The following is a 21,212-nucleotide window of genomic DNA, read 5'->3' as shown; positions in this document are numbered from 1 at the left end:
TCCGCTTCCTTAGTTATGCCCTTGTATGATACATAGTTAAGAAATTTTAAAATTAAATGACTTTATTTTTGATGATGTATCATTATATTATTTTAGGAGGATCTACCTATATCGTGTAAAATTTTAAAGTGATTTAATATTTTTTCGTAATTTTTATATAATTAATATTAATATTTTATAAGCTATTCATATAGATTATACATGTCAAGTTTCATATAAATTAAAAAAAAATTCTAACTATTTGTTTGATATAAAAAGTTTTCAAAAGCTAAATATATATTAATATAAACAATATTTTAGATTATTATGATAGATGTATTTAATAGATTTAAAATTTACATGCACAAATGTCTTAATAAATTCTTAATTATATAAAAAGTGACGAAAATATGTAAAACCATAAATCAACACTTTTATTCTATTTTATTTTTGACAATGTATAAAATCAAATGTTATGAATAAATCTTAATTATACAATTAATTTAAAGAAAAAATAGTGAAAGATATTAATTTATTCTTTATTTTAAGAAATAAGAGGCATTTGTAAATGATTTTAAACATTCATCAGGTACCAACATAAAATACTCTATAATTCATGAACATTTGATTTAGCAATACGAGACCGGAGGTTGGACGAATAAGCGATGGACCAATGGGAGTGGAGAGCGTAGAAATGGAAGGTCTTAATGGCTTCCTCTTTGCTTTTTGCAGTTGAAACTTGAAACTGTCCTACCACCCCTGACTGCTCTCAATAACCCACAAATCTAAAATATATTAATTATTTTATATAAGCAATGGAAAGGAATCCCAAAGATTATGAGAGAGAAAGAGACGACAGAAAGTGAATATAAATACCAGAAAAAGAAACAATGATGTGCCACACAAACCACTCAACACCTTTCTCTTCTGATAGAGAAAGCAAAAGAAAAACAAATAAAAATAAAAATCTCTCCTCTTTCATAGTTTGATTACATTAAATTCCTTCCTCTCTTTCATCTTTTTTTTTTTTTCTTGTCTTAAACCCAAAGTGATGGTCTGATTGTTTTTCCCTCTTGGGATTCTTGGGTTTTTCTTTTAATATATTCATGGGGAGGAACTAGTGGAAAGTAGAGACTTTTTTTTTTTTTTAATCTATCTAATGATGGAATGCTTTTTTTGGGTTATTTGTCTCCTGGTGAGTTCCTTTCCCCTCACAGTTATGGGATTCGGTGGATAAATTTTAAGCTTTGTTTCTTTTGTTGTTTTATGTGTTTATATATCTTGTTTGTTTCTCTGCCTCTCTGTTTTAATGCTTCATGGCTTTTCTTTTATTGGAATTTGTTTTCATAAATGTTGATGTGCTTAAAATTATTGGAATTTAACATCAAGTCCTGTTTCGCTGGGTTGATTCTGTTTCTATGTTTTCATAATCAATGTTTTTCTTTTTTGTATGCGTATAACAACTGTAAACAGTGTGGTTTCCATGGCTTTTGTTATATCTTAAAAATTTCCCATTAATTTTACTAAGATCCATCTGCATGGTTCAATCATGCACCAGATAAGTGCAAGAAATGGCTATATCTCCATGAAGGAATGAAAGACCTTTTTCCCTGCACATCCTTTGAACTATGCAATGCAAAGGGTTGGTTCAATGTCTCTTTGTAATCACATAGTGTACTACTTTAGCGATGTTTCTTTTATATTCAACTGACTCGTCTATGTTTGATTAGCTTGAGTCTTGTATGTGATTGTAAGAAGTGAATTCCAATCACCTAAATCTGCAAGTTTTCTTACATTTTCATGATGAGATCTGTGTGTTTCAGCCGGCTATCTTTTGCCCCAACTAAAGGGTTTGTTGGTGGATGATTCTCTTTTCCTTTTTCATAGGCAAGAGTATAGCATGCATGAAGTTGAGTTGATCCTTCTTGTTATCTCTTAGATCATTTCGTAGTTGCTAAATGTTATCATTCTGGGGGATTCCCTTGTATCATATCATGAGATAACATTACTGTTCAATCCGAATTAGCTGATAAAATATAATCTTTATCTGTGGTGCTAAAGTTTGTTATATATTCTTTGATTTATAAGCTTAGATCTTTCACCATGCCGTCAGATTCTTTGCTTCATACAGCTGAATGATCTATATTTTTCATCATAATCCCACCTAGGGCCTATGTACCATTTGGCTACTTTAACTTGCTTGGCTTGTTTTAGTTCCTAAACTCTTCTATACTAAGTATGCTAGTAGATAGAGTTACAGCAAAAGACTTGCAATGACTACAATTAATTTGGTATTTCTGTTTAAATTTTTCGTTGTTTAAATGGAAATATTTGTCAGTAAGGACTTGTCCTATTTGCATGCCATGAAATTGATGAAACATCTTCGAAGTATATCTGATAGTTGTTAAAACTGGAATTTTCTAGGCACGTTTCCCACGCGGAAGGCTAGTATCTTTCCAAGATTGGCTGCCTTAATGGCTATTATCAGTTTTCCAGCCTTATTGATTATTGGTGGTACATCACTAACTAATAACCATCATTTCTCTGTGGAAACTGTGCAGAGATGGAGAGCAAAAGACTGTGTAAAACATCATTTCAAGACTCAGTTATTCGAGGATGCAAGATTTGATATCAATTAATGTATTTGTTCAATTTTTACGAGGAAAAGATGTTGGTAGGAGATTTTGATATGAATTCGATGCCACGAGACACTGATTCACTTAAAGATGTTTTCAAGCAGACCATGCTTGATCAAGAGATCATATTCAGAAAGCAGGTACAAGAATTTTCCTTTATGGCTCATTACATGTAGTTTGCTACATTTTTCCATTCAAAATTGGCATAAGGGCTTCAGCCATCTTGGTGCGGAAGGTTTTGGCTCGAAGCTTCTGTTCTTGCCAATTTTATTTTCATGTGATTTACTATTATATTTCAACTCATTGCTTTTACAGTAAGGGTTGAACCTGAGGCTGTGCATGTCACATCTGTTGCATGGAAGAAGCATATGCCTCTCCCTCATTTTAGATGCTTATGCTCTGGATGTTCTGTTTTAGGTCTGTGAGCTCCATCGTTTGTATAGTGTTCAGAAGACTCTAATGAAGGATCTTACAACACCGGAGCTTGAAAAGTACAATTCATGGAAAGCAAATCTACAATCTTTTCCCCAAAAAACAAGATTGCCCACAAATCCAATTCCCATGGTAATTGAAGCTACTGTCTTTTGAGATGTTAGAAGTCGACTGCCAATATATTAGTTATTGGTTTCTCTCTTTCTTGAGTGGTGTTATGAAAAAAATTCCCTAAATCTAAAGCATTTTAAGGTTTGATCAGGTGTAATCATGAAGGTTTGCTAAAAACTATTCTATAATAAGAGAAATCTACTTGAAAATTCTTTTCTTTTGCATGCACTATCATGACTTTCAACATCAGGGAAGTATCTGTATTGTTTTGTTCAGGACGGATTAACTGATCTAATACTAAACCTTTCTCTTTGACATTTTCTTCAGTTAGAGTCGGGAGTATCTTCAAGTCTGGAGTTGTTAGAAGGGTGGAAGGACAATAACTATAAGTATCAGCCTAGGCCTTTCGACCGTCAACTTGTACCTGATCGGTATATTCACCTTGGAGATAATAATAACCTTCCAAAAAAAGTAAAGGTTGGAGATCACTTAAAGGAAACTTTGGGAGTAAATTCTGTCCATGATGGTGGTTTCTCGGATCCACTGGAGTTGAGGCTTTCTCTAAGCCTAGGAGTGGCCAAGGGGAAAAAGGAAGATAAACAGAGAAGCAGGTGTGACAAGAAAACTAATACCTTCTCTAGAATTGTGATTGATCTGGAAGAATCTACCGAGAGGACCTCAGATGAGGATGCAAAAAATTCACCTTTTGATTTTGCTGCAAAAGTTACTTATTCTGGAGGAAAGCATGATTCACAAGTTGCAATAAATTCTAATCCAATCACTTCAGGATGCATGAAGAAAGATTTATCTTATAAGATAGCTGAGACTAGCTCCTTTGTCGGGGATAGAAACTACCAAGACTGGAGTGATTCTGATCAAGGTACTGTTAATTTCTTTACATTAGAAGCTGTGGTTTCATATTCATTTCCTGTTCAGTTGAAGCATATATTTTATGTAATTTAATCTATCATATCTTTACTCCCATTTGCAGGATTAAAATGCCACAGAAATATGCTACACAAAAACCTTTTGACCAGGAAGCAACAGTTCACTTCATGTGGAATGGGAAATGTGGACCTTAATGAAGTCCAGCTTGATGATTTGTCTTGTGAGTCTGATGATGCCATAGTGGTCAATCCTCTAATGACTAGCTCGTCATGTGGTTTTAGTGGACTGGTTAGCAAGAATCATGAAGCCATGTGTCCAATTATACTTTGGGGAAAAGAAATTAAGGAGTTCCCCAACGGCACTTCTGAGATGATTCAACAAGAAGATGGTGTAAAACTTGATTTAATTAATTCCAATAACAAAGACAGGAGAACAGAAGTTCAAGTCAGAAATTCTGAACATTGTGGAAGGAATGAATGTGGAATCAGTCTTAATAATCCTGCATCTGAATCCAGCCCCCGAATAAACATGCCTGAGGACCGTTGCAGCCATGGTGGAATCACAAAGAAGGGAAGGGATGAGCTGATACTGAAACTACAAAATGGTTCTGCTCATGGTCTGAACCCTGCATGTTTTGTAGCTACACAATTTGGTTGTGAGAAGACTGAAGAAGAGGAGAATGTGTCGATATATTCCGATAAAGTTCAAATTACTATTGAAGATGAACATCATGATGCGTCTCCTCACTCAGGGAAGTTTAGTTGCATTTCAGATAATGATTCTAGTCCTATAAGGACTATGGAATCTGGAATTCAATCCTGTAATTCAACTATTCCTGCTTCTGATCAATTTTCGGGAACCCATGGGAGACCTAAAGTTGCAGAAACTTTATCAGGTGAGCAGGATCAAAGATCTTCTGGCAGTAATGAAATGAAACATGAGTGTTGCTATAACAGGGAAGAATCAGCCGAAGTGGATGATTTGATCCATATAGCAGCTGAATCACTTATCCATATCTCCTTGGAGAGCTCAGCTTGCTATCAGGAATCTTCAACCCAGGCAGCATCGAATGAGTTAGAGAATGAGGACAAGGAGCAGCCACAACGTTCTATTGATTCTTTTGAGTTAATGACTTTGGAACAGGCAGAAACTGGTGCTGATGAATATTCTGTAACATCGAAGCCATTTGAAGTAAGTGATGGACAGACAAAAGATTTTGGTATCAAGTTGAGAAGAGGAAGAAGACTAAAGGATTTTCAAAAGGACATACTTCCGGGCCTCGCATCTCTTTCTAGACATGAAATTTGTGAAGATAAAAACATTCTTGAGGGAGTTTTAAGATCCAGGGAGTACAAGAAAATGAGAGCCAAGATGGCTATTGGAGAGAACTGGTGCACACCGGTGAGAAGTAGACAGTCAAGGCTCAATTATGTTGGAAGAAAAACTTTTAGATAATATTCTAGTTCACGTTGGAAACTTAATCAGATTTTTAACGTAAATGTATTGTGTAATCCAACATCTGTTAACTGCAAATGATCTTTTAACTATTTTCTGATATATGATTCGACCTTTCAATTGGTACTCATTTTCTTCAACTTATTTTAGCTATGCTTTTGAATGTGATTCAAGGGAGAAGGAACTTGAGTAGTAAACATCATATGTATGACCGGTGAGTGGAGGAGTGTTGTTCCTAGAAATTTAACTCATAATGGATTTTGTCAAGTGCCATGAAGTTCTGTACGAAGTGCCCAATTTTATATGGCTATTCCCACCAGCAGAATCCATATGATCAGCACTAGAATCTAATGATAGAAGTCCATTTTAGTGGCCCCATGCACAATCTTGAGCATATCGGTGAGGGAATGATCCCAGAAATGAAATCTACGGCCTTGATTCATAGATAACAGCGTATTTATTAGAGGATCAGTCCATCATATCATTATTTTCTTTGACAAGAAAATTAGACAATGAAATAATGGAAGGAGTGGAAGCGAAGCCACTAAAGAACAACCTTTGGGAACAAGCATGCTTCAATCAGGGCCCCAATAAGAAAAAGGATAAATACCAATGGTTGAAGTCCCTTGAGTGAAAGTGACTTCTTCTAATATTTGATTAGTTGGCTGCTTTAGTGGGTTAGATTGATAGGCAACTCGAATAATGCCATATGCAGCCAAGATTTTTCACCTAAATCTTTGAATCTTTGTGTTGTATGTGTCATCCTTTGTAATTTCACACATCCCCACTAATATAATGCTATTTCATTAATCTATTAATACCAAAAGGTCAGGGATATCATTATATATTTGTTTCTTTATCTTCATTGGCTGTCTCTAATATTATTCTAATCTATAAGGGTATCATCCTCTCAAGAAATTTAATATACTTGGTGTCGAATATATACCCATATCCATAATTCGTCTACGTCCTGGTAATATAGGCAAGCAGTGCACCTTTAAGGTTGGTTCTCGTCGAACTATATTTCTTTTTACTTTTTATCACTGAGTCTTGTTGAAGCAGAAAAATGATTACAACATTGATTAATACATAAAACCAGCAACTTGAACATGTATTTGCGTTCATTGTTGGGTCTGCTTTTTCAATTTTCTTATCTGTTTTCACCTTCATCCCTTTCTATCCGTCTTTATTATTAATTTGTTGCTAATTTTGAGACTATAATGGTTTATAGTGTGCATTGGTTGGCGTATTATCTAACCCAAGCCACCGTTGACTAAGAGGGCAGAGTGTTAGATGTGATCGGTTGAGCACTTCAAAAAAAAGTAAACTTTAATATGAACTTGGTTTTCTACATTTGGCTCATTCACTTAATACAAAACAGGGTTCATCTATTGGTTGTTTCTGGTGCATAGGTTTTATCAAAAACTTAGTTTAAATCTCTCTAGCCTATGTTATTTTTTTATAAAGTTGATCATTAAATTCTTTGGGGGTGAAAAGCCTTTTGCTTTTTTGCTACATTTCAGGCTTTAACTGCTAGATTCAGATGCATTTCTTTCTTATTAGTGCATAAATGCAGTAGTAAATTGTAAAATTAGGACAGAAGCTTCAGGTGTTTGTGTGTCAATGAACCCAAGATGGGATTTGAAAGTCCATGAAGTTGCTGAAAGCAGTTTCAGACGTGCCAATCACCTCTTTAGCTGCATTTGTGATGGAAGTCAAAAGAGAAGCAATCAAGAAATTAGCCTAATGGCTCAAGATACAGTAAATGGATTCAGGAAATTGCTTAGCCTCCTTGATGGATCAATGCAATCAGAGTGTAAAAGGATCAGGAAGGGTCCACTGCCGAAATCCCATAATGTAAATCCGGCTGAATTGATGGATAGCCCCAGTTTTGCATCCCAAAGTTCCATTTGCAAACCGAGTCAACCACATATTCTGGGACAATTTGTCTCTCCACAGTTTAATCAATCAAATACTGGTTTGATCCCCAGAAATGTGGTGGTTTTACCAAATTTGATCATGGGATTGCAGCATTCTTCAACACTACCAACCATGATGCCAATGTTTGACAAGAAGTTAATTCCATGGTCATCATCAGAAATTGTGGTTCCTCAGGATGAGTCTTGTATGCTTCTTTCAAAGAGAAAGATTGGGGTGGGGAGTGAAGAAGCTAGTACAAAATGTGCAGCCTCAACCGGGGGATGTCACTGTTCAAAGAGAAGGTAAATCCTTATCATTGAAAGAGTAACATGGAACATTAATAATCTGATATAAAGGATGAATTTGATCAGTTCCTTTATTTCTTATTTTCTTTCCCTGCAGGAAACTGAGAATAAAGAAAACTATACGAGTCCCAGCTATAAGTAATAAACCATCTGATATACCACCAGATGATCACTCTTGGAGGAAATATGGACAAAAACCCATAAAAGGATCTCCATATCCTAGGTATGACATAGTATTGCTTTTTTCATATTCATCCCAAACTAGCTAGTTTATTAATTCAAGAGTCAAAATTCTAAATTGTTGGATATATGTTGAAGAATGGACTGAAATTGAAGCGAAAACAAGATAAAAATAAGCTAAGAATAATAATAAAATAATTACAACTTGACTAATCTTGGAACATGATTAACTTCTTTATTAGTTGATTTCAGTCTAATCAGCAATCAAAATGTCTTATAAAAATTATCACTCTTTCAGTGCAAGTTGACAAGTTAGCAACTTGCAAGGGTAAGGGCTCGCCTAACATAACTTGCACTATTGAATACTTCACAGCTTTAATGAGCTCGCACTATTAGAGAACTCACAGTTTTGGGTGAGCTTGCAACTTTGTAGAGCTCGCACATTTGGTGAGTTCGTAGTCTTACAGTCTAAGTTTGTCAACGCATAGATAATCACTTCACAACATAAATCAACTCTTTTAGATTTGAGATTGTTGAGGGGTCAAATATTGTCTCCACTGGGGTTTTGTCTGAAAAACTAAAACCTTAGTCGGCCTAAACATAAAAATAAAAAATAAAAAATTGAAGAGTTTGCGTTAGAGGTGTGCATGGGTCGGGCCGAGTTAAAACAAAAATTTTAAACCCGTTTTCTAGGCCAGGGTCCTACCCGGCCCGAAATATGGGCCTAAAAATTTGTCCAAGCCCACCCGAAATAAAATTGTTAAGCCCGAGCCCGGCTCGGCCCGACTCATATTAATTTTTTTTAGCTTATTTCATTAAATAAAAATTTTAAAATATAATAAATCAAATACATTTAAAAATATAAAAACAAGAAACAAATAAAAAATTAGAGAAACAATTCTTAAAACAATACACAAATTGAAAATATAATAAAAAGTGGTTATATTAAAATTGAAAATAAAATGTAAATATGATTAAAAATAAATAAATAAATATATATTTAGTATATAATTCGGGTCGGGCCGGGCCCGGGCTAAAAAAATTTTATCCGTGGCCCGACTTGTTTTCTAAACGGGCCTTGTTTTGCCCAAACCCATATTTCAGACATATATTTTTATCCGAACCTTCTCATTTTTTAAACGGACTTTCAAGCCGAACCAAATAGCCCGATACATGCATACCTCTAGTTTGCGTGCAGTTAAACTTATTATCAATCTTGACTGACATAATTATTTTTTCATGAATTTAATTTCAAAGGAATTACTACAAATGCAGCAGCACGAGGGGATGCCCTGCTAGAAAGCACGTGGAACGATGTTTGGAGGATCCTAGCATGCTAGTTGTGACATATGAAGGAGATCATAAGCACTCGAGGATTACATGTCAATTCCCTTCCAATGTGATAGTTTAAATTCGGTAATAGCAAAGGAAGGTCGTTTAAAGATTTTGTTTTCACTCGTCACAAGCCTATGTCGAATATTTTAAAAATGACCCTAGGAAATGAAGTATAAACATGGGGGAGTTAAGTTCATGGGAAACGAGAGTATGATTAGACTTGCAAAAATCAACTCAAATCTTCTGAGATGGGCCTAAATCTTGAGATAATATTGAGCAACATGTTTTATTTCTGAAAGGGGCCTTCTAATGTTGGGTTTTCTCTTTTTCCCCCCTTACATTAGATATCATTTGTATGAAGAGAAAACCTATGACTTAAAAATCTTCAATTAAAATTTTTAACATTCTACATGGAATTCGTCTTTTAAGCAAATATTATTTGTTGAGTGTCGGTTGATATTATCAGATGATGGATTTCTAATATTTGATACATAAGTGGGGAATATGAGTAGAACAAGTGTACGTGTGAAATAAAGTTAGGCACTACACGCCGATTATTTCTTCTCTTCTATTACCGATGCCTTGCTCCCTTGGGTGGTAGGCCCAAAATATCATAGGTTTTTTTTATCTTCTTACGGCAAGAAAGTATATTTTTTGAGTTTAAATATGTAAAAGATCTATATACTCTTTTAAATTTTAAATTTTAATAATGTATTTATTATACATTATTTAAAAATTTTGATACCTTCGTTTAGTTTTGTCATTAAAATTAATATAGATTTAATATTATAGATGGTATGTTTTTCCTTTTTGATCTAATTGATGTCATGTTTAATTCACTACATAACAATCAGTATTAGGTAATTACAGATTGGAACACATGCAAAATATTTTTTCTTTTCCAAAAAACCGGTAACAGTTTATCACTAAAATATAGATTGATGAACACCATTTGCTATAAACTGCGGCCAAACTGACCATCAGTCATCCTTATTGTTTTCCAATCAAGTTTTTCTTCTTAATTTTCAAGTTTTTCCTTTTGAAAAATCTAATTTATTATTCTCTTGTTGGGAAAGAATAAGGATAATGTGGAATCAAAGTTTTATACAATCCTTTCCCCAGCCATAAATTGGTTGTAATTAACTATTAATAACTTTGGAAAAGGTATTCTGGGGGTTTCATGTTCCTTTTCCTGATTTTCCTCCTACTTTTATCACACTCTCATTTGCATGGCCAAAATTCAAGTCTTGAATACTTTACAGCTAGTTGTAGATTGTGTATATATGGTCATATATATTTTTATATATATCCTTTACAAATTAAATGATTTCTGTGCCTTTTCAGCTTGCGAGAACGAACCAAGTGGGGTATTGTCACATGATATATATTGTCGTTAAGTTGCACCCAAATCAGAGTTTCAGTTTTTCTATACGTTTTTAGATGCTATAGGCTTATATGTATATCATTTCGAAGTTTCCATGTTGATCTTTTATCATTCTTTTTGTACAAGTAAATAGGGTTTCAGACTTATTTAAAGTCAAGCGGAGGACTAAAAATAATACAAAGTTATAATATAAGCACAAAAATCTTAACCAGTTTAAGAAACTGTCATGTTCTTCTAATGGAAGGTAGGTTCGGCTTCTTCCAATTCAATCCCTTCATCTGCAAGCCTCTTGTCTTTGTACATATACCATTTAGCAAAAACCAAGTAAATTCCCAAGTTGAAGCAACTCAAAATTGTCAAAAGCCAATAGAAATTATAGAGCCTCCCTTGGTTCAGATTGTTTGGCAGCCATGGTTTATTGTTACCGGTGACCTTGTGAACTACGGTCACCAACAAAGAACTAACGAAGAATCCTAATGAAAGGGTACTCAAAAATAAACCTGTACTCATCGCTTTCATCCCTTTGGGGCACTCCCTTAAGAAAAAGTCAAGCTGCCCTATATATGTGAAGGCCTCCCCAGCCCCCACTAACAAAAACTGAGGGACCAACCAGAAGACGCTTAATGGGATTTTAGCCATCGGGTTGTTTGTAAGACCACGTGAGCTTGCGGTTCTTAATCGCTTTATTTCCGTCAGTGCTGCCGCGATCATGGCTATTATGGATAAAACTAAACCAACCCCGATCCTTTGCAAAGGGGTTAAACCTTGTGGATTGTTTAACACCTTTTTTGCAATTGGAGCAATGAGCTTGTCATAAACTGGGACAGTCAAGAGAATGGCAGCGACGAAGAAAACTGTGAGTGATGCGGGTGGGATTTGAAATTTGCCAATGTGACGATCCATAGTAGTAGCCTGAGAAACTGAAAACGTTGTCATTTGGGCATAGACAGTCCAAAATATGACAGTGGTTGCCCAAATTGGCAACATTCTGAGCACCATTTTCACTTCTTCAACATCCGTTAATGTAGCTAAACTCCACTTGTTTGCCTCAAGACCAGGTTGGTTCATGATCGCGGCCCTGTCTAAGAATCTGCACACAATTTAAAGCTCTCAAACACATATATAGCCAATAATAAGAAACGACAGACAGATGCGTTTTTGTTTGTTTGTTTGTTTTGTTTTTGTATCTGAAACTTTCCATACACGACATCGAGCCAAAAAGTAATGAAAGTGTTGGTTAATTTCTATTAATAGAGCGTGATGCAATATCACTTTGAGTATTAAGTGGGGAGTCGCGTGAAGTGAATCGACTGGGAGACAAGTCTGGCAAGGTGGCTCGTGATATTACTATCTAGTAAATATTACTTACTTACCTCTCTCGTGATTGTTTAATCTTAAACACCCACGTATTTTTATGGTCTGGAGGAAACCAATCTCTATTTCATAACACAAGATGTCCTTATCTCTATGGGGGAAAACTTTCGGTTTGGGATGCAAATACATGGCACAAATTTCTTGTTTGTTTACTTTATTAAAGTATGTTTGTCTTTTGGTTGCAAATGGCAACGAGAAAAGGAAACCTAAACTAGAATTGCGAACATGCAAACTTTGGTTTGAATCTAAGGTACCAGAGGCAAGAGAGAACAAAGGCAAAATCCAATCGTGTTTTGTCGATTCTTTGAATTGGACTAGCAATAAATGTCCTGGTTGTAGGGTGGTCCATTATCAAGAACCTTGATTAATTCAATAATTGTATTCTTTGATTGCTTTTTACCCTGATAGAAAACAAGTTAATGCAGCCTGCCACTGCCACTGTCATCCAACCTTACTTATTTTGCATATTTACTATACTCGTGGAATTAACTATGCTCTTTTGTGTTCTTCCTTTTATAATTGAACCCGCCATTTTTAAGCTTCAGAGACGCGTAAAGAAATAAGTAGTTGAAGTAGACAGGTTTTTAAATACAACACTTACCGAAACTGCTTGCTGTGAGGCAACTTTTGTTTCTTCTTCTTCATTGATCCTTCAGTTACATCATCAATATTGAACAGCAACGACGAATCAGATGGCAACTCCAGATGCCTTTTTTTCCAGGCAGCTACAAACACTGCAGCGATTTGGGTCAATGGGCTCCCAACCAATTTCTTGAAACGGTAACGCTTGGTACCCGATAGAAACACCACCAACCCCATCAAAATAGCACAAGCACAAATACCGTAACCCCATTCACGCCCTAAATTATCCTGGATGTATACCAGAATGGTCACTGAACCAAGTGAGCCTATGTTTATGAAGAAAAAGAACCAGTTGAAGAAGTTTGTCATTTGGGATCTCTCTTCAGGGTCCGAATCATCGAACTGATCTGATCCAAACCCTGAAACACTCGATTTGAGACCGCCTGTACCGAGGGCGGTCAAGTAAAGGGCTAAGTAGAGAACAACGAGTTGTATGCCGCTTGCTGGGGTGCATGTAGTGACACTGTCCCTACTGCATTTTGGAGGCCTTAGGCTTGGGATCACTGTTGAGATTGTCAAAATGGTGACGCCCTGCTTGCCAACATAATAAAGAACTTCAAATTTGGATATGTAAAGTAATTAAGGTGATGGTTTCAATAAAAGAAAGGAAATGAATCTTACAGTTGCCTGAACGGCCGCGAAGAGTACAATTGTGAGATACCTGTGAATATAAGGAACTCGTTTAATTCAGTGAGAGCAGTGCATGGGAAACCGTTACAAAGGGAGCAAACCAAACCAAACCTGCCAAGAAAAGTATCGGCGATAAAACCACCGAGAAGACAGAGCATGAAAGATGTGCCAAGGAAGTTGGTGACGGTGGTGGCTGAGGTAGCATTGCCCAAATGCATGGTGCCGGTTAAATATGTCACCATATTAACAGCGATACCTAACGTTGTTAGCCTCTCACATGCCTCAACACCTGATAAAATTAAATACATAGGAAAAGAAAGAAAACCACATACGTATTTTCAGACCAAAACCTGAAAACGAATCAAAAGAATATTATTCAAATTAAGGAGAGGGTTATATTAATGACCTAGAATCATGGCTGCACTGGTCCAACCACCGGACTTGGACCGCTCGGCGGGGCAGCCCCTGTAGTCCCATGCGTCAGGAAGGGTTTTCCCTTGTGTTACAGGGAGAGACATTGGTTGATATATGAAAAAAAGGCTGCAGAAAGCTCTGATAACGCTAATGAAGCAGAGGAAATTAGATCGAATCGAAATGAAGAGTAGTAGTAGTAGTGGTGGTAGTATTGTTGGGTGGTGAACTGGGGGGTACTTATAGTGAAGTTAGGGGTGAAGGCGGCTTAAAGTCCAAATTGGAGCAACCGACACCTACGGCTTAATTCGATTGGGTTGTAGTACAAAAGAAAAGAAACCAGCCATAAATTTCAAAATTATATAATGTATGTGAAGTTTAATTTAGTATAATTATAAATATAAAATTTTAATTATAGTTTAAATATATACTTGATTTTTAAGTTTGATATTTATTATTTATATTTTAACATAAATACATCAATTTACATTATTATTATTATTTAGTTATTAATATCTCAAAAGAATTAACTATCTTTTAAAAAGATATTGAATAAAACATTAATTTTTAATAATATTAGCGTAACAATTCATGTGATAGTTCAAGCATAATTTAGACTAACATAACACTATTTAGTTTACAAGTAACATCAATAAATAATTTAAAATATATGAAAAATTTTAACAAATTAAAAAAATGATCATATTTAAAAATTCAACATTTTAATTAGTATTTCATTAACAAAATAACAATTTATATATTTTTAAATAATTAATAGTTAAATCTGACATTTTATTGAATAAATAAGAGTTAAATTTAACTGAAAAAATACATTAAAAATTAAATTTATTATCTTACCAAAAATATATTTATAAATAAATATTTCGTCTATTTTAGGAAATGGGGAGTTGGCAGAGGGAGGTTAACATTTTCCCATATTATTTTTGTTAAAATTAAACGGTCTCCGTTCATGGTTTGGGTGTGGTAACGTGTTTAATGTTATAGAAGAGAAAAAAGTGTATAAATCCTGAAAAGTGGGTGATTATAGTATGAGTGAACCCCACCAACAAATCAATAAGATTTGGCTAAGCTCATGACACAAATCAGCCTTCCTGGTTTTAGCTAACAGAAAGAAAGGTATATTTCTTAAAATCTTTTTATGTTATCCAAAGTATATTCCTATTTCATCCCTTAAAAGCTTCTTTCATTTGATCCCTAGAATAGTGGAATGATTTAGGGTTTTAAATTTTATAACACCACTAATCACAGAGTCCTGAATCTGAAATAATTAAAAAAGATAAATTTGGGAGTTGTTTAGGTTTATAAATATTTTGAATTATTTATTAAGTGGTTCTCTAATATATATGAATCTCGACTGGGATTGAGAAAACATAATATATTTATTACCTGTTTTACTCGTAATTAAGGTTAATTGTATTAATTAGACATCTTTATTATTTTTAAATTAAAATAACAATAATGTTTAATTTTAAAATATTTAATATAAAAGATGATGATGTGGCTTTTGCAATAAAAATACGAACGAAATTTCCTTACCTTATAATATACACTAAGTACATTATTTAGTATTTTAAGATTATGAGTCAATCAAATAGGCTATCTACCTGTCCAAAATTGATTCTTCCACATACTATTATTATTTATTAATTTACTAATGGAATCAATTGATTTCATGCAGAAGCTTCCTTTACCTTTTTTACAAAGTATTGTGATTGAGTTGGGACTTGAGGAAAATCTTGGAATCTATTTTCATTTATACTTACTCATCCCAATGCATCCCTTTTAATTTCTATACTCATTTACATCCTTTTTTCTTCTTCGATTTTAATCTAATCATTTCTATATTTTAATTTTTAACTTTTAATTAATATAAAATAATCATCAATTTTAATTTAATTCATATATTTTAATTTTTGACATAATTTAATCTCTATTTTTATAATGTTATTAGTTATTATCGATTTTAAATATAAGAGCATTGTTCTAATAAAAAATATTTTATCATGGTGAATTGGATAAAAATTTTAACAAGTAGTAAACTTTTAAAATTGAAAAAAAAACTAAAATTTTAAAAGTAAAAACAAATGAAAATATATTTTAACATTTAAAATTTACTCTGTATAAATAAATAAATTATTTTTGTTTAGTCGGTGTTAACTATGCCGTCGATGTTACGCACTCTTCAAATGTGTTGGAAGACTAGCTCTGAAATTTATTGACTAGTTTGCACACGAAAAGCAATACTAATTTGTGGATCTACTCTTCCGAAATTTAGTCATCACAAATTGCAATAGACCCGTGTTAGGGAAAAACAATCCGCTTTTTGGTTAACGGTTCTTATTTACTGTGCTATGAACACCATCCAATTTCCTGGCTAGCGAGAGCAGATTTTATGAATTGGAGGTCAATTTTTAATATACATTTGGGACCTACTTGCATTGTGAAAGCTACCAACTTAACCAGCTTTTCAATTTCATAACCTTTGCCTTTCTCCTTTCTTTCTTCCTAGTTTAGGGTAGGAAGAGTGAACTCAAAATCTTTTAGACATTGAAATATAATTTTATCATGTGTATCCTTTTTTTGAAGGGATTAAACAAAATCTTTTTCATATTTTAAGTGTTCAAAATATAATTTTATTATTCTAAAGGCCTTAAATTCAAATTTTTTATTTTTAGGAACGTTCCCTTCACTCAATGGGGTAGGGTTAAACAAAATCTTTAGTAAGTAACCCATGTTGTTGTTGGTTTTTCTTAATTGGAAATTATGTGAAAACTTAATTCAAATCAACAGATAAATATGTGATACGTGGATTTTTGTTTAAAATTTATTTTTCCTTTTTAACTAAAAAGGTATGGCAAATTTGATAGATATCATTACTGTTATCTCATATTGTTATTATTTATTTACTTTTGAAACCGACCATTTATTAATTTTTTAGAGAGTTAATTTTTGTTTATTTTATTGAAAATGATTTTTGAAAAATAATTTTAGAAAATAATTTATTTTTGGAAAATTTAATATTTTTCGTATTTGGATGAATATGTGTAAAATATTTTCTATTGTTTGGTAAATTTCTTAAAAATATTTCAGTAAAATTATTTTCAATAAAATAAACATACATTTGAGATTTTATTATCCTTTTATTGTTTAATTGAGTTTATTTCATAAATTTTATTTATTTTTAATTAATCATGTTTTAGTTTCAATCTATCTTAATTTACTTAATTAAGTTTATTGCTAATTTCAGACATTAGAGAATATAAATTTATAGATATAAATTTATGTTTAATTAAGTTGAAAGTGTTAAATATTTGTTTTGAATATTATTTGGATGAGTAAGTTGAAAAATGATTTAATTTAAAATTGAAGGATCAAATTGTAAAATTTTTAAAATTTCAAATTCTAAGGGTTTGAGTAGTGAAAGTTGAAACATTGTTGTAGTAACTAAAGTATATGATCATTAAATATGAAAATTTGGAAAGTTGAGCATAAAATAGTAAAGTTTGAAACTATATGGTTAAATTGTAAAGATTTCAAAACTTGAGTTTTAAGACTAATTTACATTATTTGAGAATTTACAATTCTGTAAAATAGAATATGAAAGTTTAACTATTCAAAAATCAATGACTAATTTCTGGAAATTTTGACAAATTTTGTTGTAAGGACTAAATTATAAAATCTAGAAACTTTAGAAAATGGATTGTTTTGTAAAATTGTACAAAACGAGGTTTAGGAGTGAACTGTAGAATAAGAAAATCTATTTTTGCGAAATTAAATTGTAAAATAGCAAAAATTTGGATTTTAGGGACTAAATCGTAAAAAAATATAAAATATAAAATTAGCATATAAGGGACTATTTTCTTCGACAGTGGAGAGAGCTTCCTCTTTTTGTTTCTTCGACAATTAAGATAGTGAACAAAGCCTTATTGGTTTGGAAAATGTCTTACGAAAAAAATTTGGTAAGATATTTTCCTTAAAAAAGTCTTGATCTTACCATTTTTTGAAGAATGATTTCCTTTGGTAATTCATTTTCCACCAAACAAACATTATAAAACAAAAAAATATTTTACGAAAAAAATTTTGCATGCAAACAAATGGACCTTTAATTTCGAATTGATAAGGGTCTTTTATGATGGAATGGAATTATATATGTGGCATGATAAGACCCATATTCTTTCTTGATTGTGGTCTGTGTATAACTGTTAGCTCAAAAACACTAAGAGAGAGAGTAGATTGGTATTTAAAAAATTTCAAAAGAAAGGAAAATTGAAAATAAATCAACACAATGATAAGTGATATTATCTTATCCCATTTTGCTAAGGATTTTTTCAATTCTTTATTTTAAAATTGATATCTTTTAAGAAAAGATATATAATATTTACGACCCTTATCTTTTATTAACGCTAAAATAGAACATTTCATCTTATCTTTTATAATAGTTAATAGAACCACTCTAACTTTCAAGGATTAATTAGATACTTTCTAGCTTTTCAAGGCTCAGTTAAAAACTCTCTCACTTTTACAAAGATAATTTAGTGCACACAAGGAATATCTTTCTAATGGGCATGCTTATAGATTTAAGCTCTCCCAAATATAAATAAAACATTGAATAAAAGAAATACAACTAATTCTAACAAGTGTTTATGTATAAGAACAAAAAAAAAAAAAAAGCTTACCATATAAGCTACTTGTTTGGAATGTTCTTTTAAACTTTTTAATGATCTCTCTTTGATTTCTAGCATTCGGGGTAGTTGGAAAGTAAAACTAGTTGTTTTGAACAATTAATTCTCGCATTACAGTCATCCTGTAATTTGTGATATCGATACTTATAAAGAAAATATCAATATACTACTAATAGGAAAAGCTGTTACAAACACATGGGAATCAGTACCATGAAGCTAAGTATCGATACTTTAAGGATATGTATTGACACTTTACCATTCTAGAATTAGTTGTGCCTATTGACCTTTTAAGGTATTAATACCAATGATAGATTATTGATACTTATTGTACTAGAATGTTTAAAATAATATGAATTGAGTTTAAAGACATTTTGTTAACTCAAAACATAAAACATTATTAAAATCAATTACAGTAAGTATTGTTGAATTTGGTTTGGACTTGAAAACAATTTGCAAAATATTTCTTTTGTTTTTCAATATAAATTACTTAAGGAATAAAATAGAAAATTACTCTTAAATATTGTTATATCAAAAATTTATAAATCAAAATTAACAACATTTAAAATATTTAATTCATGTATTTATTATAAAATAAAAGACAGAGAATAAAGAACAAAGAGAATGGAAGAGCAAAGGGTGAGTGTATTTTATTGATCAATTGAAATATTTACAATGCTTCTCCAAAATCTATATTTATAAACATAAGAAATATAAATGAAATATAACTCTAGTTTTAATTAAAATTAGAGTTTTAAGTACATCAAAACTTATCTTGATCTTGATGGACATCCACTTAATAAAATATTCATAACACTCCCCCTTATATGTCTATTTGTAGATAATTTGTCTCGTTAAAATCTTACTAAGATAAAAACTCTGTGGAAAAAAATTCCTAGTAAAGGAAAAAGAGTACACATATCTATAATATGCATAATATACTACCTCATTAAAAACCTTATTAGGAAAACCCAATGGGACAAAACCTCGGTTAAGGAAAAAAAAGTACAAGACGTATTTACTCACCCTCATGAAAATATCACATGCTTTCTCATATTCTATGTATTCAATCTTGAATACTAGTTTTTCAAACGACTATTTGAATGTATTTGCTAAGCATTTATATCACCATTCTTTTGAAAGTCATGAGTGAGGGAAATTTTGGAGAAACATATTTTGAGTTTCAACAATAATCATAGTAAACTTTAATTATGATTCTTTTATAAGAACACAAACAAGCCTTTTGGTTCATTTTATAATCTTCATTCAACTACTATTTTCTAAGTCAAATTTACCACATATGTTCAAATTATTTCAATTTATATAAATGAACAATTTCCTTAGAATTTCAATATGCTTCTAGCATTCTAAATCCTTCAAGGATTGTAATATTAACTTTACTATATAGTGATTTATAAAAGGTTACAACAACAACAATTAGAAGAAAATTAAAATTTTTATGAAATGTCAATTTAATAATATATTTAAAGGTTATTCATCATAAATTAATATTATATATTTTCATAATCAATGCCAGGGTTTAGCAAAAGTTTCATATTTTTATTCCGCTTTTGCATAACTACTTCATTTGTACCCTCACTGGCTTTATACATTTAGATATTTTGACTACTAGTCCAAAAACTCCATAAATTTAATTGTACTTGAGTTGCGTCTTTCTACTTTGTCCAATTTATTCCATATCTATATTTCTCAATAGATTATTCAAGATCCTCCTTTTATTTCATTATTTGAACAATAATATTGCATACAAAACCATTGTCAACCAGTTTTATTATTGGTTTGAAATTTTCTTGAATTGACATAACTTATCATCGAGATCTCTTATTTTAACTATTTTAATATTCAGTTTCAGGTAACTGAATCTCTTTTGGAGTTTTATTTATTAGTTATGTCTTAGGTCTCTTTTGGAGCACCCACCTTTACTATATGACCATATAGATTTATTATTTTCTTTTATGAGAATTTTCATATTTGGAACTTGTAATGAGTTATCTTTGTTGAACTTATGGTTCAAACTACTCTCCTCCCAATTTCATTTCAAGTTATTATTTCTGTCCCCTTAATATAGGAAAAACTATCGAATCAAAATAGTAATCACAAATCATGTCATAATTGAATCTCCAAAACATTTAAAACATATAATAATATAAGGAGACTCGTAATTAATATACATTCCCAACTTTCTTTGAGGACTCGCTCATCTTTGTGTGTTGTAGTAGAGCAATTGGAATATATACGTGCATACAAAAGTTCAAAGATGGGAAATATTTAGCTCTTAACAAAAAAACCAATTGTAATGAGGAGTATTTATAACTTACTGGCTTGATGCGTACAACACATAAATCAACATAATCTCATATTGAAATATAAAGTTTAGTTCTCATAAGTAATGGTTTAGATATTAACCAAATGCGTTCAATCAATAATTTATGTAAACCATTATGCGCATAAATAACAAGCTCTTATGAAAGTTTTTCAAACCCAGTCAATAAAAACTGACATATAAGCTCATCAACTTTAGCAATATGAATTGTCTTAATTGTATAACCTGAAATTAATTATTTAAATAAGCAATCTTGCAAACGATAGGTTGCATGTTAATAACACATATGTGATTATTTTGTAGATGCATCTACCAGGAATCATATAATATCAAAATCATACACATGGTGGATGAATGAGCCCATATTCATTTCAGAAATGCAAGACATTAAATCTCTAATTTAGCTAGTAAGTTTCTAATAATCAATTTTCATTGAGAACAAGGAACAAATGAGAATTCTTTAAATTAAAGAATCTTCTGGTTCTT

At 32.0% G+C, this 21,212-nt stretch overlaps 4 protein-coding genes across 10 annotated transcripts; 2 read left to right on the top strand and 2 right to left on the bottom strand.

Moving 5' to 3' along the window:
* The first annotated feature begins 588 nt into the window (after nucleotides 1-588).
* LOC108470196 (uncharacterized) lies at nucleotides 589-5,627 on the top strand. 2 transcript variants are annotated; one of them, XM_053018213.1, is made up of 6 exons: nucleotides 589-1,174; nucleotides 1,538-1,621; nucleotides 2,541-2,755; nucleotides 3,033-3,179; nucleotides 3,486-4,038; nucleotides 4,150-5,627. In XM_053018213.1, the coding sequence occupies exons 3-6, from the start codon at nucleotides 2,618-2,620 to the stop codon at nucleotides 5,499-5,501; spliced, it is 2,190 nt and encodes a 729-aa protein (XP_052874173.1). In that variant the 5' UTR covers nucleotides 589-1,174; nucleotides 1,538-1,621; nucleotides 2,541-2,617; the 3' UTR covers nucleotides 5,502-5,627. The 2 variants fall into 2 exon arrangements, with proteins under 2 accessions (XP_052874173.1, XP_017626951.1); XM_017771462.2 differs by lacking the exon at nucleotides 1,538-1,621.
* A 565-nt stretch (nucleotides 5,628-6,192) lies between these two features.
* Nucleotides 6,193-9,977, top strand: LOC108469156 (probable WRKY transcription factor 15). Of its 6 annotated transcripts, none has more exons than XM_053018125.1 (5): nucleotides 6,193-6,503; nucleotides 6,733-6,823; nucleotides 7,097-7,723; nucleotides 7,824-7,949; nucleotides 9,164-9,977. In XM_053018125.1, exons 3-5 carry the CDS (start codon nucleotides 7,125-7,127, stop codon nucleotides 9,315-9,317), a joined length of 879 nt encoding a protein of 292 aa, XP_052874085.1. In that variant the 5' UTR covers nucleotides 6,193-6,503; nucleotides 6,733-6,823; nucleotides 7,097-7,124; the 3' UTR covers nucleotides 9,318-9,977. The 6 variants fall into 6 exon arrangements, with proteins under 6 accessions (XP_052874085.1, XP_052874084.1, XP_052874087.1 ...); XM_053018124.1 differs by having other exon boundaries at nucleotides 7,025-7,723; XM_053018127.1 differs by lacking the exon at nucleotides 6,733-6,823 and having other exon boundaries at nucleotides 7,102-7,723.
* Nucleotides 9,978-10,692: 715 nt separating this feature from the next.
* Nucleotides 10,693-14,002, bottom strand: LOC108468865 (protein NRT1/ PTR FAMILY 6.3-like). Its single transcript, XM_053018437.1, has 4 exons — nucleotides 13,678-14,002; nucleotides 13,383-13,560; nucleotides 13,263-13,302; nucleotides 10,693-13,172 (listed from the first exon to the last, which is right to left on the bottom strand). The coding sequence occupies exons 1-4, from the start codon at nucleotides 13,787-13,789 to the stop codon at nucleotides 12,597-12,599; spliced, it is 906 nt and encodes a 301-aa protein (XP_052874397.1). The 5' UTR covers nucleotides 13,790-14,002; the 3' UTR covers nucleotides 10,693-12,596.
* On the bottom strand, nucleotides 10,860-11,693 carry LOC128296586 (protein NRT1/ PTR FAMILY 6.3-like). The gene has a single exon (XM_053032014.1). The coding sequence runs from the start codon at nucleotides 11,691-11,693 to the stop codon at nucleotides 10,860-10,862; it is 834 nt and encodes a 277-aa protein (XP_052887974.1).
* Nucleotides 14,003-21,212: the final 7,210 nt, after the last annotated feature.

Source organism: Gossypium arboreum, chromosome 8, assembly GCF_025698485.1.
Source record: "Gossypium arboreum isolate Shixiya-1 chromosome 8, ASM2569848v2, whole genome shotgun sequence".
NCBI classification, from domain to species: domain Eukaryota; kingdom Viridiplantae; phylum Streptophyta; class Magnoliopsida; order Malvales; family Malvaceae; genus Gossypium; species Gossypium arboreum.
Note: the sequence above shows the minus strand (reverse complement) of the source record. Positions and strands in the feature narration are given on the sequence as shown.

Bases quoted from the DNA above. Each gene is read 5' to 3' on its own strand.
- LOC108470196 (XM_017771462.2), top strand. From the start codon at position 2,618: ATGTATTTGTTCAATTTTTACGAGGAAAAGATGTTGGTAGGAGATTTT. The intron at 2,756-3,032 runs GTACAAGAATTT...GTTCTGTTTTAG, and splicing joins AGATCATATTCAGAAAGCAG to GTCTGTGAGCTCCATCGTTT. The intron at 4,039-4,149 runs GTACTGTTAATT...TCCCATTTGCAG, and splicing joins CTGGAGTGATTCTGATCAAG to GATTAAAATGCCACAGAAAT.
- LOC108469156 (XM_053018127.1), top strand. From the start codon at position 7,125: ATGAACCCAAGATGGGATTTGAAAGTCCATGAAGTTGCTGAAAGCAGT. The intron at 7,724-7,823 runs GTAAATCCTTAT...CTTTCCCTGCAG, and splicing joins TGTCACTGTTCAAAGAGAAG to GAAACTGAGAATAAAGAAAA. The intron at 7,950-9,163 runs GTATGACATAGT...TTAATTTCAAAG, and splicing joins AAAGGATCTCCATATCCTAG to GAATTACTACAAATGCAGCA.
- LOC128296586 (XM_053032014.1), bottom strand. From the start codon at position 11,693: ATGAACCAACCTGGTCTTGAGGCAAACAAGTGGAGTTTAGCTACATTA.
- LOC108468865 (XM_053018437.1), bottom strand. From the start codon at position 13,789: ATGTCTCTCCCTGTAACACAAGGGAAAACCCTTCCTGACGCATGGGAC. The intron at 13,303-13,382 runs GTTTGGTTTGGT...TTATATTCACAG, and splicing joins GCCGATACTTTTCTTGGCAG to GTATCTCACAATTGTACTCT. The intron at 13,173-13,262 runs GTAAGATTCATT...GTTGGCAAGCAG, and splicing joins TCGCGGCCGTTCAGGCAACT to GGCGTCACCATTTTGACAAT.